This window comes from Phlebotomus argentipes, unplaced genomic scaffold (assembly GCF_947086385.1).
Source record: "Phlebotomus argentipes unplaced genomic scaffold, Phlebotomus argentipes genome assembly contig_15, whole genome shotgun sequence".
NCBI classification, from domain to species: Eukaryota; Metazoa; Arthropoda; class Insecta; order Diptera; family Psychodidae; genus Phlebotomus; species Phlebotomus argentipes.
In genome coordinates this window covers 15,367,841-15,382,725 of record NW_026776181.1, presented here as the reverse complement: position 1 = coordinate 15,382,725, position 14,885 = coordinate 15,367,841, and the positions used below count along the sequence as shown (strand labels likewise).

Below are 14,885 nucleotides of genomic sequence, written 5' to 3'. Positions count from 1 at the left end.
TCTCGCTATTGCATTAGACTGCAACACGCGGAGATTATTAATAATGGGCTCAGATAACAAATATAAACTGGGGAGCGCGGCAAAAAGCCGTGCTTAGAACGCTTTTCACAGAAGAAACTGACCAAACCACATATACGCACAATATTCAGCCGCCTTTTTCTTCTCGCTACAAAACTCCTGCAGCGCGTTCTCTCTTTCCCCCCTTAAAACTCTGCTGTGTACAGAAAATCCATACCAGCAGAACGGCAACGCTGCATTTTAAATTTAACACACACACCAGCTCCAACACTATTTTTTCCAAACACCAAACACACTCACACACACGCTCGCGAACCCAACGCCCAAATATCCACTACCAACACATGCGCCCCTATGGTGGCAACGAATAAAACAGGGACGCCAATAAATGAAAATGGCACCCAACGGATGCGCCCTCATAACGCAGCGGAACGAGATGAAACTACACGGGCATCTTGGGCACGAAGGGGCGCCGAAGGCACTTCGACCACGTCACGATGCCAGACCGGTCTAGCCGGTCAATACGTGCGACAAGGAGGGCGATAGCAAACGCACGCACACCGTCTCACCCCATTTTGCCGGTGTGTTGGAGAACGCTCAGATGCCGAGGGGCCTTCAAGGGTGAGCTAATGACATGTGCCCCGTCTCGCTCGCACACCAAGCCTAAATCACCCATTTTGGCTCCCCCAAAAAAAATTGCCGACGACCCAAAGAAGAAGAAAAATCCCATCTTCCCGGGGCAAAATCAAGAAGAGGCCCCAATTTAGAGAAAAACTCTCCACCTCCCAGGAAAAAAACAAAAGCAAGGCATTGTAACGACAATTGAGCCCTCTGATGCGTAAAACCCTCACTCTCTGTTTCTGCGCTATCACCTGCCTCGGTGGGCTTTTGTTTGTCCCAGAAGAGCACCCTTCCTTGGGAAAGTCAACGTCTCCGTTTACAACATTTATCGTCTCTCAGGGCGCATCTGCCTTGCCCGCTTTTTACAACCCAGAGAGAAAGAGAGAAGAGGTGGAGGTGGTCCGAATATTTGGGGGAAATTTCCTTTGTTTGACCATTTTACTCTCTTCCGGAAAAATCAACCCATAAGGGAATTAAAAAAAACTCGTACTCACACTTCTGATACCGCACTTGTCCCAGGAGAGCGCGCGTCCCTCGTCAGCACACTGTCTCAGAGTATCGTCTCAGTGGATTCTGCAAGATAACACAAAGCATTCCATGAGAAGCGCTGATAAGCCCAGATTGCAACACCTGTTTTCTACAGACATCTCCCGGAAGCATTCCGGAAGCCTTCCACTCGCAGGCGGGCGAGTGAAATTGGCGGGAAAATGCGTCAGAGGCGCGAGAAAGCCACCGTGAGGGCATCAATGGAGGAGATTCCCAAAGTCAAATCCGGACACCGGCAATTTTCGCGCCAATCCGCTGCTTTTTTCTTTTTCTTGCCACTCTCACAAACTCTCTCTCTCTCTCTCGCTCTCGCTCTCTCTCCGGGAGAGTGTCGTGCCGACGTCGTTGTCATCCATCATGAAAAGTGCTTGAAGAAAGCGAGAGTTGACGAAAGGAAAAATTCCCATCTTTCGCCATTAAATAGCACACCTCATGACAAAATGACATAATTTTCCACAATCAGTGAAAGAGAAAAATCTCCACGGAAACTTTTCCTCATCCTCTCAGCGAAATGCGAGGCGTTTCCGAGAAATATGCTCCGGAAAAAGCAAGCAAGCAACGCACTCTCGTTGGACGCTTTCTAGCCAAAATACCTCTTTCCCATCTCAAGGAAAATCGCATATTGCAGGGAAATTAGTATTGAATCCACCTGAAAAACACACCACTGATCTCTCCCGCGGATTAATCTCTCTCTCACGCAAAAAGAGACACCTTTTTTGCCTTTGAATGCATCTTTTTTTCCCCACAGGCGCTCAGTTGTATTTTTCACCGACTTGTAGCTCCAATTTTCACCGTGAAATCATCACAAAGCGACTCATGTTTCACCACCACGCCACACCCAACTTACGTGGTAATGCAAGATGTTGTAAAAAAGATGCAATATTAGTGGATTTTCAATGGATTTTGCGAAAAATCACAGCACATATCACACGAAAAACACAATTTTATGACATCTCACTTGTCAGCCATTTGCTAAGGCGACCAAAAGAGAGTGAGAGAGAGCCTTTGTTTGAGAGAGTGACAGAGCGTGTGTGGCGCCACCGGACGACCGGTCACCACACCATGCCGCATATGAAATTCAAGTATGGCAGTCCAAATACTAAAAATGAGAGACGCATAGCACTTGAGGGGGAAAAGACACTTTTTGTGCGTCAAATGAGGCGAAAAACCGCGTAGGAGATCATCGAGACACACCTGCAATATTCACAGTTGATCAATTGACTGCAATCACTGCAATTTATCACTGATTTACACGAATAATTTGGTGTTTATTTCTCTGGTGGCCAAAACTTCAAATTGCTTCCATATTAAAAGTACACAGGAGAAACAATATAGGCGAGCAATAGGCAAAGAGGCAAAAGAAGCACTTCACGGCGTGCACACACTCACAATATTGTATTGCTTTTAAATAACACAATACACACTTCTCACTCGCACTCACGTTCACCGTCCCGCTCTCACTTACCGAATCCCCCACTCGGTGAGTAAAAAAAACACCCCACACACATCAAATCGACACGACTCACTAAATGACTCTCATTTTTCCCTCCTCTCTCTTTCGCTCCTCTTGACACATTTGCCGCCGCTGCGCGACAAGGACGGCCTGCGTTGGGATTCCGCCTGAGGAACAGAGTGGTGCGATTGAGCTGACACCGTTACTTCCATCGACAGTCCCTGTCACAGCCTTGATTGGCAAATTATAGGCTCTCCCGGCGAGCTGTAGGTTCAAAACAGAAGCGAAGCTTCAGCCACAGCAGCCGCCGATTGGACTGCCAATGCAATTCAAGCGTCCCACCCTGTGCCACACACACTACTGACCGATTTTCCCAGCAGACGCGAAGAGAGACACCTTCCCGAAAAAGATGGACTTTTACCCGCAAAATATGCTATTTTCACATGAATTACCACCAGAAAGGTCCCCGGATCAGCACTCGGACGCCACCTGAGGGAGTGTCAAACTCCAACGATGTGGATTGACTGAAAGAGGAGACAAAATACTTTTTTCCTCGCCTTTTTGTATATTTAGCGGGGCAGAATAACCACACAAGAGGTCGATTGAGAAGGCGACGTTACCATTGCAAATAGCAGCGCGCACACACACACGCGCCAGCGAGTGTCAATGGGCGAAAATGGGATGGAGAATGGAAAAAGTCATATTATTTCTCAAAGAAGCAATAATAATAATAATAATGTGACGTGCGTTTTGTTTGCGCTGGTGTGTATCAATGCTTTTTTGGCCATCGCCACTCGTTCGCCATCCCGCTTTCGCCCGCACCGCGGGTGGGACGTGAGAAAGAGAGAGAGAGGAGGATTTTATGACATATTTCCCCTCGCCCAAAACATTCTCAGAAGCATTCTGTTTGTCCTTTTCTCATTCATTCTTCATGCATACGCAAGCGACAGCGTAATAAAAACAGCTCAACGCAAAAGGATAGAAACCCCATCGAAATATTCATTCTAATGCGTTTTCATCATAATTTCTCAAGAGGTTGAAAATCTTCCATTAATTGAAAAAGCTTCAAAAATGAAGAGAAATTTTCACCGATAATTTCCCACTCTTTCCTATTAGCTGTATTTGCAACTGCGTCTATTCTTCTCAACCAAAGTGTTAACTGAAAATAAGAAATGTTTCAACAAACGAAAATGCTTTTCTCTCTTTCTCACGCATTTTCGCCTACTAAGCAGTTGTAACATAATCAAAGCTTCCCCTGACGGTTACCAACCCCCACCCCAAGTGCAGTGAACAGAAAAACTCCCTCATTTTGCATTTTTACGACATATTTATCCCCATTTTATGCTAATCTCGATTCATCCCTCATTGCTTCTCTGTCACTCAACAGAAAAACCCACAAAACGCCCCGCTTTTCTCGGGAATGTTTCTCTAACACAGCATTTCCTATTGTTGTGAAGGTAAATAAATAAAAAGTTTTATGGGGGATTGAAAGAGAATAACATTGAATAAAGCAGTTGATTTTTTTTTCAGTGTAAACGCGCGCTTTCTATGACAACAGCGACCCCAAGTGACTGGGATACGAAAACCTATGCCTTTGATTTTGGAGAACGAAATGCGCAAAATGTTATTTTGAGCTTCAAAATGCAATTTTACCAATTCTACTTTATAAACATAGTAAATCTTTCAAGAATTCTATGTGGATAAAATTCTACGACATGAGAATTTTGAAAACACGCAAACCGTATGCAAAACAGTCTTTCAATAATTCTAAGCAACTCGCCTAGATTTTAGAAGGAATTGCTTTTCCGTGTCGTTATTTTTAAGAAAAAGAATGTTCTTCAATCTGCTCCTCAGTAATTACAACCATATTTTTACAGAAAATACAAGTTTTCCGCTGAAGAAAACTTCCATCAGCGCGGCAGCCGGCGGCAAAGTGGTGATTATGAGAATTTCACCTCAGTGGTGAGTAAATCGTTACGACGGAAAATGCAAAGGAATCTCGTGCAGGGCCTGAAGCTGCTCTCCGTGGGCGCCAGGAGTGCCCCGCGATACTTCTCCACCGTGACCAGATGGCAGAATCCCCGGCGCCTCCTCGCCAGTCGCGAAAAAGTACACTTCGCAGCGATTCGGGGGATGTTTATTCAGACGCAAGAGACTCCAAATCCGGACAGCCTGAAATTCCTCCCGGGACGTGATGTTCTGGGCACCGGCAACACCATGGACTTCCCTACGATGGGCAGCGCCACTGGGAGTCCGCTGGCGAAGCTGTTATTCCGCGTGGAGGGCGTGAAGTCGGTGTTCTTTGGCGGAGACTTCATCACCATCTCCAAGGCCGAGGACGCTGAGTGGGGCATCCTGAAGGCCGAGCTGTTTGCTGTGATAATGGACTTCTTCGCCAGCGGCCTGCCCATCCTCACGGGCGCGAAGCCCAACAGCGAGACACGTGAGTAGAACGTCCGGGCGGAGTCTGGACAGAGGAGAGATTGATTGTGTGGCGTCTTGCAGAGATCAACGAGGATGACGACGAGACTGTGATGATGATAAAGGAGCTGCTGGACACACGAATCCGCCCGACGGTGCAGGAGGACGGCGGAGACATCATATTCATGGGCTACAAGGATGGCGTGGTGCAGCTGAAGATGCAGGGCTCGTGCTCCTCCTGTCCCAGCTCCATCGTGACACTGAAGAACGGCGTGCAGAACATGTTGCAGTTCTACATCCCGGAGGTCGTGGCGGTGGAGCAGGTGACGGAGCCCTCGGACGAGGTGGCGGAGAAGGTGTTTGACTCCCTGGAGAAGCATCTGAAGGTCAAGGAGAAGGACTGAGACTGTGTGGTTGGCAATAGAGATTTGGCTATTTATGCGTTGATGTTATTGACTTGATGCGGGACTCTGAGATGAGCGCCTGGATGCTTCCCATGAGCGGAATCGCGTGCTTCAGTGGCATTGTCTTCAGCTGCGCCGCCACGCTCTGGCCGAACACGTCGAATTCGTCCTGCGACGAGGCAGTTGACGCCACAGTCGCTACCGTGGGAGACTCCGAAGTCTCTGGGATGGTGTAAACTGTGTCTGGCTCCGCCTCGTGCTCACAGCTCTCCTCGCGGCCCTGCTCGATATACTCAATGTACACCTCCTCCTGCTCCGACACGGCGTTCTCGTCGTACGCCAGATCCTCCATCTTCAGCACCATCTCGGGCTGCTCGTCCTCCTCTGGCGATGCCTCGAGTTCCTCGCGCGAGCGCTTCCGCGGGCCGCGCGCGCGAATCCTCTTCAACTCCATGGGCTTCCGTGGCGTGATCACGGGATCCAGGAACTCCATCTCGTAGTACCACGACAGCGTAGGCTCCTGGTTCTCCACGTTACTCACGCGGTCGCGCATCTGCAAGTACGTGGAGCGCAGAGCGTGAATCTTCTTCTTCACGGCCTCCAGTGGCAGCCGGAACTCCTTGGCCATCTGCCTTAGCGCCATGCTGCGGAGTCTGCAACAGATACATTAATTAACGGTCGGATTGCGAGGAATGAACATGACTTATTCTTGTGCACTCACGCCTTATCATTGTACTCCGTGATGCCGACATTCCACAGACACTCGTGCCGCCGATACTCCCGGATGAAGTCGAACGTCTGCGAGCGACTGAAGCGGCTGGCGCGACCTCTGCCTTTGCCTTCATCCTGCGCGCCCAGATCGTCTAGGTCGTCTCTTGAATATTTGTCGGATGCCATGAAAGTGCTCCTCGCAAGAATTTTCACGGGGGGCGAATCGCGCGTCACCTTGCAAGCGTCCGGACTGTCATGCCAACAGCGCCGCCGTGGCGGGTGGATGAGATACAAATTCGAAATGCCCGAGAAAGTAACGTAAAATCAGAGTTGCTCGTCCTCTCAAGTGCCACGGCAAAAGCATAGATAGGATGAAGATTATGGCAATTTATTTCAATCATTATATGTTTCAATGTTGTCTTAGTTCAATTAACTGATGCTGACGCTAGTGAATGAACAGCCTGAGGACGTTCCTGACCTTAGAATTGCAAATTGGGCATTTCTTGTTCATGTTCCACGTCTTCTTGGCGCACTTGTAGCAGCAGCACAGATGAAGACAGCTGCTGTGCACGAAGACACCGTTCTTCGGCTCCTTCAGGCAGATTATGCACGGCTCATCAAGCGGATTACTGTTCTTGACACGCATCGGATCCTTGCAGATCGTTGTCTCTTGACTCTCCGGCAGTATCGTTTGGCCATCAGACTCCTCAGGCTTACTCTCATATCTCACCTTCTTACGCACATCATCCGGGATGTCAACTGACTTCGTGCGCTTTTTGCGACGTTTGGGGCGCGCTGGAAAGTATTCCTTCCGAGTGCGATAGCAATTCTCACAGTAGCGATACAGCGGATTCTTCTGCTTGCTTTTGCACTTGACACACTCCCGGAAAAAGATCCGATTAGTCTTACGATCTTTGGGGTTCTCATAGGACGCCTCAGTGCCCTTGGAGAGGGAAGACTCACTCCGGGACAAGCTTATCTTCCTATGCATCAAGTTCATGGCGGTAAGTATTATATCAGTTCCAGTGGAGGAGTCATCGGAATAGAGTTTGTTCTCGGAACTGCTATCCGTGGCCACTTCGAACTGCAGCACCGGAAGCAACTCATTATCATCGGGAGATTCCGTGTCGGTGGTGTCCTTGCACAAATCCGTTTCACGTTCATTGAAGCTATCGTAGGATGCGTCGTCGTCAGACTTCACGCTCTCCTGCGGACTCTCTTCGGCCAGTGTTACGTAGAACTTGGGCGTCAGGACACCCTCGGAGAAGCCCTCATCGTCCCGTGGCGTCAGCTTCACCTCACACTCCAACGATTCCTGTCTCGCGACACACATTTCCGCACGCGTAAAACTAGGAATCATCTCCACAATGGCCGCCGTCTGAGAATCTTGTTCGATCTTGCTTTTCGCTTGACGTCACCAGCAGAGACCCAAACCATTCGGAGTTGATTTTCGACTTCGCGCGTTCCGAAAAAGGGGAAAATAATTTCATTCTCTGTGTGTTGTTGATTATACAAAAATCATACAGAAATCTGCTTTTATTATCAAATTCATCTCATTTATAACCTCCTGTCGAAATGAAGTGTTTTCAGAGTGTCAAATAAAAAATAGAGCATCTATTCTTCAGCAAATAAACCTATGAATTTTTCATGACAAACTCTCCCAGCCCAAGGAAATCTCAATCATCGGAAGGAAGGAAAGTTTGATCTCTAAATGACAATAATGCATAGATCTACTATTAAATATTAAAATTTATCAAAATAGTCAATATAATAGCTTTTTCTTTTCCTTTACAATCAAAGAAAACAAGGACACTCTCTCTAGAGGGGAAAAATAATAAATCTGCTGTTAAGCTTCTTAGCCAATATGATTTTTGAGAGTCCTTTTAAGTGAACAAGGAAATAAATTGCAGGGAAAGGAAAACTAATAAAAAAAAGGGAAGTTTAGGAAGAAAAAATATCTCTCGCATTACAAATGACACTTATTATCCCTTCATCTCATATCTCAAAAGTGTGTGTGATCTCTTCTCCTTTTTTTCCATTTCTACATTTGATCAATATATTAATAGTTATGTTTTTTTTTCATCATCATTAAATTGTATACTCAAACACAAAAAAAATTCATTAAGTCGCCATTCAAAATCGTTTCACTCGTAATCATTGTTCCACTTATAAATGAAATATATAAACCAAAGTATAATGTTTGCAACTCGCTCATCATCATCTTTCGAATAACAGAAAACATGATTTTATTCTCTTCAATCGGATTTACGCGCTATCATCTCTAAATTTTCATATATATATAATTATCCTTCTTCATTTTCTTTCTTTTTACTTAAAGTTTGTTTGTTTTTTTCACACCACACACATTCAAATGGATTTTTTTCTTCTTCTTCTCCTCCTCCTTTTATGCTGTATGAAATATTTTCCTATGTATGTAAAATTCTCTCAATGTCTTCAATCTACTAAATCTCTTCTTACATTTTTTTTTAGCTTCAATGCGATTCCTTTTTACACTTTTATATAATAATGAAGTTGAAATTTCAAGTTCAAATCTGCCTTAGATAATGTAAAATTTGTGTCTAAATCTTATCAAATCATTGTTTTTATTTTCTTATAGTTTGTTGGTTGTGTTTTGTGTTTCTCTCTCTTTATTTCCACATCTAAATTTTCGTTTCCATCAATCTTCTCTGTTATTTGTCAAATTGGTTTTGCGCCCAACCACAAAACTCTTCTTTTCTCGCCGCCCACAATATTTAAAAAAGAAAAAAAAACAATATCTTTTTACCATTCGATGAAGTAATAATTAATGTGTGTAAATTAAATTGTAATGAAAATCTTCCAAGTACATTTCTCTCTCTCTCTCTCTCTCTCACACTCTCATCATCCTTCCCTTATCGCGCGCGCACACATCTACATAATTCTCAGTGGTGTTTTACATATTATCATTAAATGTCTTGCATATCTTGCATTTCGTGTGGATTCAGCAAGCCAGGCACCGACATTTGAACACGTCTCTTCTCCTCTTGCGCCAGCCGAAGCGCATTCTCGCGCTCCTCCAAGAACAAGTCCGAATCATCCTCTCCAGTCACCTCCTGAAAAGACACCACCACAGTCAGAAAGATCACAATTATTATTATTGTCAATTAGGATCAGAAGAAGAAGAAAAACATGCGCGACAGCAAAATTTAACTTCAATTCGCACCAATTCAGTCTCAATTTAGCATCAACTGCTAATCAACTTGGGAATTAGAACACAATTTTTCACGAAGAATAACAACAAGAAATGAAATTCATTGAGAATCACTTATCGCGCCAGCGATAAAGGATAATTTTAGTGACTTTAGCTCTTCAGGGAAAACAGAAAAAAGTGTTGAGAATCAAGAGAAGTTACTATAATAACTCAAACCATCTTCAAATACACAGAGATGTTAAGCATAAAGAAAGTAACAGAAGTATGTTGAAAGGTTATCAACTACTTCAGTGAGATATCGTGAAGATTTCACATCAAAGCACTAAAAATTCTCAAGATTCTTAAATTTTGATGAGAAAAATATGCAAAATTGCCCAAAATCTGATAAAAAAAAATGAAGGAAGATTTGACACTCACCCGTATTTGAACTAGGAAATCCCTCAAATGCTCCTTAAATGCCGCAACATCTTGGTTCAAGTTGAAGAGGCCCGTGACAAAGACCTTGATCTGGTTGTCGGTCAAGTGGGTAAATGCACTCTTGAGCAGCGACGCCACGTACTCCTGCACGTAGAGAGTATTGCTGGGAATGGGGCCCAGATTGACCGTGATCTGGTCCGTCTCCACCAGCGTGAACATGTACGCCAGAATCTGGGCGTGCATCAGCAGATTCGCCGTGTGCGACGTGTCCGTGACCACGGCGAAGATCTGCGTGAGGATGTCCGTGAAGTATGTCTGATAGAAGCTCTGCGCCGCCTGCGGATGAGCCGCCAAGTTTGTCAGCATCTGCAAAGCAAAGAATAAAGATTAGTGATTTTGTCACACTTCTTGATGAATTGCGTGACATTTTGACACACAGAGTGAATTAGGAAAGCAAATATATAGAATGTTTTATGCATAAATTACCTGATAGAGAATATTCAATCCATTCTCCGCCACATTTCTCATCGTGTGCTTAAATGCCCAGACAATTGAGTCGAACACAAGACGAAATTGGGCAGGTGGAATATTCAAGAATGCATCAAAGCAGTGCGCATTGACGGCAAATAGCAACTCATAGAAGTTGGTGCGATGCTGCGGGAAGTCCTCGAGATTGTCCTTGATCATATCCAGCGTGCACTCAAACACCGAATCCAGAATCTTCGGCACATGCTGCGTTATCCTGCCCTGCAGCTTATTCACAATTGACGCCATTGTACTCAACACTTTGGCCTCCCTGGCCATTGGCACTTTGGTGCGCTGGTAATCCACAAGAACAGCCTCCAGCAGTGGCGGTATGAAGTTGTCCATCACCAACTGCGGATCGCCCGACTTCGTGATCCACTCTGAGATGAGCGTGAGCGTCTCCTTCGTCACCACATTCATCTCCTTGATCAATGGCTGATTTGTCACATTCACACCATTCAGCTGAATCGCCTGACTTATGTTCTCCGACATTATTTTGTACACATTCAGCATATCCAGATAGATGCGACCCAACTGTGTCACGTACGCATGGCCAAGTGCCTTGCACGCGCGCACATTTGTCTTCAAGATACTCCCCAGCTGCTTCACCGCCGACATATCCTTCAGATAGTCCACATTCTTCGACGCCTGCGATATTATCTCGTCCCACACCTGATTCGGCAGCATCATGTACTTCTCAATCAGCGCCTCCTGGGCCACGCAATCCGCCTGCGCGGAGATCATGTAGCCCACAGCCTCGTAGAACGTGTGCACCTGCAAGGAAAACACCATGTTAAAGCAACCATTTTGAACTTTTGCGTACGAATCTTGGGTGTTTTTGCCCCTCTTTAGTCAATCTATTGAAGACTATAAGACAGAGAATGAATGAAAAACTCCCTAAAGTTGATAATTCTACTATAAATCCATGATTAATCCATGATTAAGGAAGTAAAATCTATTGCCCAAGCCAAATTATCAACTTCAAGCCTGATCTAGAAGAGGATTCAGAGGGAATTCTTTAATGAAAAGAAATCTTTTGCCTCTTTGCAATGCAAGAAGTTCACCAAGAAGTCATTCTATCACGAAATGCTATTCAAGAAGACATTAATTGACTTGAATTGAAGGTGAAAATCCCTAGAAAATCTCTCCCATCGCGTGAAAAGACATTTTGAGGCATTGAGAAAAGGGAAAAACTCACCTGTTGCGATTGCAGATCGCACATGATGGTGCTCATGGATCCGAGAATCTCGTCGATAAATGTACACGCTTCGTTGGTCTGCATCGTGACAAAGTGACGCCGACACTTGAGGGCGATCTTGATGAATGTGTCACATGCCATGTCCTGCACGCCATCGTGAGTCTCGTGCATGAATTCAAACAACTTATTCACCACTGTCTTGAGGAATTTCCAGTGTGCCCGCAGAAATCTGGGATACTGCCCAACAACATACATAATGTTTGACGCAATAATCGCCTTGTTGTCCTTCCCCTTCTTCTGCTCACACAATCCCAACAGCTCCTTAATCACCGTCACGAGAAAGCGCTTCTCGTCCTCCTCATGGAAAGCGCCCGAAATCGAGCCGATGGCCCAACAGAGTGTGTTGAGATTTTTCCACGAGAACTCCGTGCCATTCACCTGCTCCATCAGTCGTGAGATCATGATCGTCTCCGTGTCCACATAGTCCAAGTGCGTGAGATACACCAGCGTCTCACGCATGCTCTTGTACAGATTGATCGCATTGGTGTCCTTCATGAACTCACGCACCACCTCGCCATTCTCATTCTCCACCACCAGCACCTCCTCCGGCTTCGCCATGCGGTAGATCATGATGCAGCGCACCTTCGACAGCGTGTCAGCATAGATATTCCGGCGTGACGGTGTCGTGATGCGGAAGGGCGCCTGATAGGGAATCTCCTTGTACAGCGCCGCCGCCAAGCTGTTCCAGTACTCCAGGCAGATCTTGAAGATCTCCACATCCTCCACCTCAGAGATCAGCAGCAGATAGTGCAGCGCCTTGTTGAACGACGCCGTGTTGTTCTCCACCAACTGACCGTGCTCCTTGAGGAACGTGCACAGAAACATGGCGAGATTCTGAATGAAGTTCTGCTCCGCATCCGAACCATTGTAGTAAATGTGATTCATATTGGTGATTGGATTGATGATGGCGCTAAATTGCTCCACCGTCTGCTCAAACATCTCCACATAGATGTGGCGGTAGTTGTTGACCGTGAGTCCGGCAATCTCCGACAGACACTTGAGCGTGACATTCCGAAACATTGGCACAGACAGGAATTTGTTGATCAGCGTCGACACCAGTTTCGTCTCGAAGATATATCCATACGGTATCCAATTGAGGAAGCGCAGCAGCGTCTCCAGTGTGGCAGCAATTAGTGGTGCATTCAGTGAGCCCTCGAGCACGAAGGAGCACAGCTGAAAGATCTGCGAGAACTCAGAACACATTGTGTCCTTCAGATGCTTCGCTTTTGTCTGTGTAATTTGACCCGAACTGAAGTCAAACACTTCCTCGCTGAGCAATTTGAGGATCTGCATGTTGTTCTGACACAAACTCTCATTCGTCTTCGACGCACCGACAATGTCACCAATGAAGGACTCCCAATTCTTAGGCCACTCACGCTTCAGGATCTGCACGAGGATGATATTGAGCTTGTTCAAGTACACCTTATTCGCCTCCATCACGGCCGAATCCGAGGATGTCTTTATGATCAATCCCACAACGTACTTCTTAATGCCCTCACACTGATTCCGCGGCAGAATCTTCCATCGCGTCTTGATGACCTCCTCGAGTATCTGCAGTGCATAATACTTGGTCTGCTGATTCTGCGAATACTCCAGAATTGTATCCACACGCGTCCACGCGTCCGGATGCTCCTTGAGCGTGGTGAGGACATCCTGTGCCATCCGCAACTGTTCACCCTGACTGGCATAAAGACTCTCCACGATGTTATCCAGCAGGCCAATGTCCAGCTTCTCATTGAAGTCCAGCAATTTGCGCGCCTCCTCGAAGCTCAGAGTCGCCATGGTGCGCTTCTTATCTCGCCAAATTCACACACAGATTCTGCACACGCTCTAATTCTCTCTCTTTCACACACTCTCTCTCTCTCTCTCTCTCTCTCAAGTCTTCTCGTGGAACCCTTCACTGCTCTTCCTGCCACTCTGTCCGCGCTGCCCTTTGGCTTCACCTGCACATTCACAATCCAGGACTTCCTTACTCTAGGAGAACATCAACACGTAAAGATGTCATCAACGCGCCGTTCTTTCAAACAGCCAAGATTCTGCTCTCCAGCGCTCTTCTCACTCACAACATTCACAAATCTGCAAAGAAGAGAGAGAGACGAGAATTAGTGACAAATTCCCCATAATTACATCCTGAAGGACAACGGCCCAATTTTAGACGAAGAATTGTGGTGCATTTTTTCCCCCATATCAATATTTACACAGCATTACTTGCGTCACAACGTCCAATGACGCATCTCTTAATAAATCATCATCATCATGAAGTTCAGTGTCAATTGAAGACTTTCTACAACATCTCGCCCGATTTTCTGCTTAACTCCTTTTGGCTCCCGGAGACGTTTTCCTGCCTTCCGGACAGCAAAATCCCTTTGAGTGCGTGCGTGCCTTTGAGGTTAGGCTGATATTTCATAACATCGCGAATTATTTATCACCGTCTCTGCACAAAATGCCCCTTCCGGGAGCGCCTGAAGAGAGCGTGCGAAGTGAAGAGTGGTCGCATTGACGACAAATTTGGTCAATTTCCCGCAGTACTTTTCCCAGCAACGCCACGAGAAGAGTTGCGCGTACATTTGAGAGATATATTTAGAGGCTCTAGAGGAGTGTATTGTACATCGAATTAGCGTGAAATGGAGGAAACTTCCTTCCAGAATAGGAATATCTCGCGTCTCGCGCGTTCTCGAGGCCCAGAAGTGGAGGCCAGAAGGTAGTCGCGATGCGGATCACACACAACATCGAATTTCGTGCGTGAACTCACACATCGCAGGCGGCTGCAGACTGCGCGAGCGAGACGGAAGCACTCTTGAGATACACCTGCCCATGAGTGCGACAGAGACAGAGCCATGTGACGTCTGACTTTCTTGTCCTCTTCTTTCCACTCCACACAACGAAGGTGCAATTCGATCTAATCTAACCTATTTTGCATTGGAGGAAAATTTAAAGGACGCAAATACATTTTCCACCCAATTCCCCGCCAAAATCCACCGGCAATCGCGTGCGGCGCACCCATGGGGCCCCATTGAAGGCAAAGAGGTGCCGAAATGGTGGGAAAACAGGCGAAATATTGCGGAAAAGTGCAGAGAAAATCGCAGACCACCCGAATTGACAATCACCCAACTTTGCATGCGCTACACCATCCTATTTACCCACAATTTCGTGCCACCTACACACCACACGCACGCACGAGTTGTCAATCTCTGGATTGCAAGTGTGCTTTTCGCGTTTTTACCAGAATAAATGGGTAAATTTTTACTTTTTCAATCGCAGCCACAAATCATTCACACCACTGACAAAAGACTTTTATCGCACTGAAGTTGCCCACGAGTG

The 14,885-nt window shown here is 46.1% G+C and overlaps 4 protein-coding genes across 7 annotated transcripts; 1 reads left to right on the top strand and 3 right to left on the bottom strand.

Moving 5' to 3' along the window:
• Positions 1–4,482: 4,482 nt before the first annotated feature.
• Positions 4,483–5,498, top strand: LOC132263224 (NFU1 iron-sulfur cluster scaffold homolog, mitochondrial-like). Its single transcript, XM_059762884.1, has 2 exons — positions 4,483–5,081; positions 5,144–5,498. The coding sequence occupies exons 1-2, from the start codon at positions 4,625–4,627 to the stop codon at positions 5,461–5,463; spliced, it is 777 nt and encodes a 258-aa protein (XP_059618867.1). The 5' UTR covers positions 4,483–4,624; the 3' UTR covers positions 5,464–5,498.
• On the bottom strand, positions 5,492–6,552 carry LOC132263223 (uncharacterized). The gene is made up of 2 exons (XM_059762882.1): positions 6,185–6,552; positions 5,492–6,116 (listed from the first exon to the last, which is right to left on the bottom strand). Exons 1-2 carry the CDS (start codon positions 6,358–6,360, stop codon positions 5,492–5,494), a joined length of 801 nt encoding a protein of 266 aa, XP_059618865.1. The 5' UTR covers positions 6,361–6,552.
• On the bottom strand, positions 6,542–8,338 carry LOC132263222 (E3 ubiquitin-protein ligase Mdm2-like). The gene has a single exon (XM_059762881.1). The coding sequence runs from the start codon at positions 7,532–7,534 to the stop codon at positions 6,620–6,622; it is 915 nt and encodes a 304-aa protein (XP_059618864.1). The 5' UTR covers positions 7,535–8,338; the 3' UTR covers positions 6,542–6,619.
• Positions 8,339–8,499: 161 nt separating this feature from the next.
• Positions 8,500–14,878, bottom strand: LOC132263219 (exportin-1). 4 transcript variants are annotated; one of them, XM_059762879.1, is made up of 5 exons: positions 14,705–14,878; positions 11,505–13,640; positions 10,268–11,080; positions 9,782–10,147; positions 8,500–9,266 (listed from the first exon to the last, which is right to left on the bottom strand). In XM_059762879.1, the coding sequence occupies exons 2-5, from the start codon at positions 13,344–13,346 to the stop codon at positions 9,120–9,122; spliced, it is 3,168 nt and encodes a 1,055-aa protein (XP_059618862.1). In that variant the 5' UTR covers positions 13,347–13,640; positions 14,705–14,878; the 3' UTR covers positions 8,500–9,119. The 4 variants fall into 4 exon arrangements, with proteins under 4 accessions (XP_059618862.1, XP_059618861.1, XP_059618863.1 ...); XM_059762878.1 differs by having other exon boundaries at positions 14,709–14,878; XM_059762880.1 differs by having other exon boundaries at positions 14,730–14,878.
• Between the last annotated feature and the right edge of the window lie 7 nt (positions 14,879–14,885).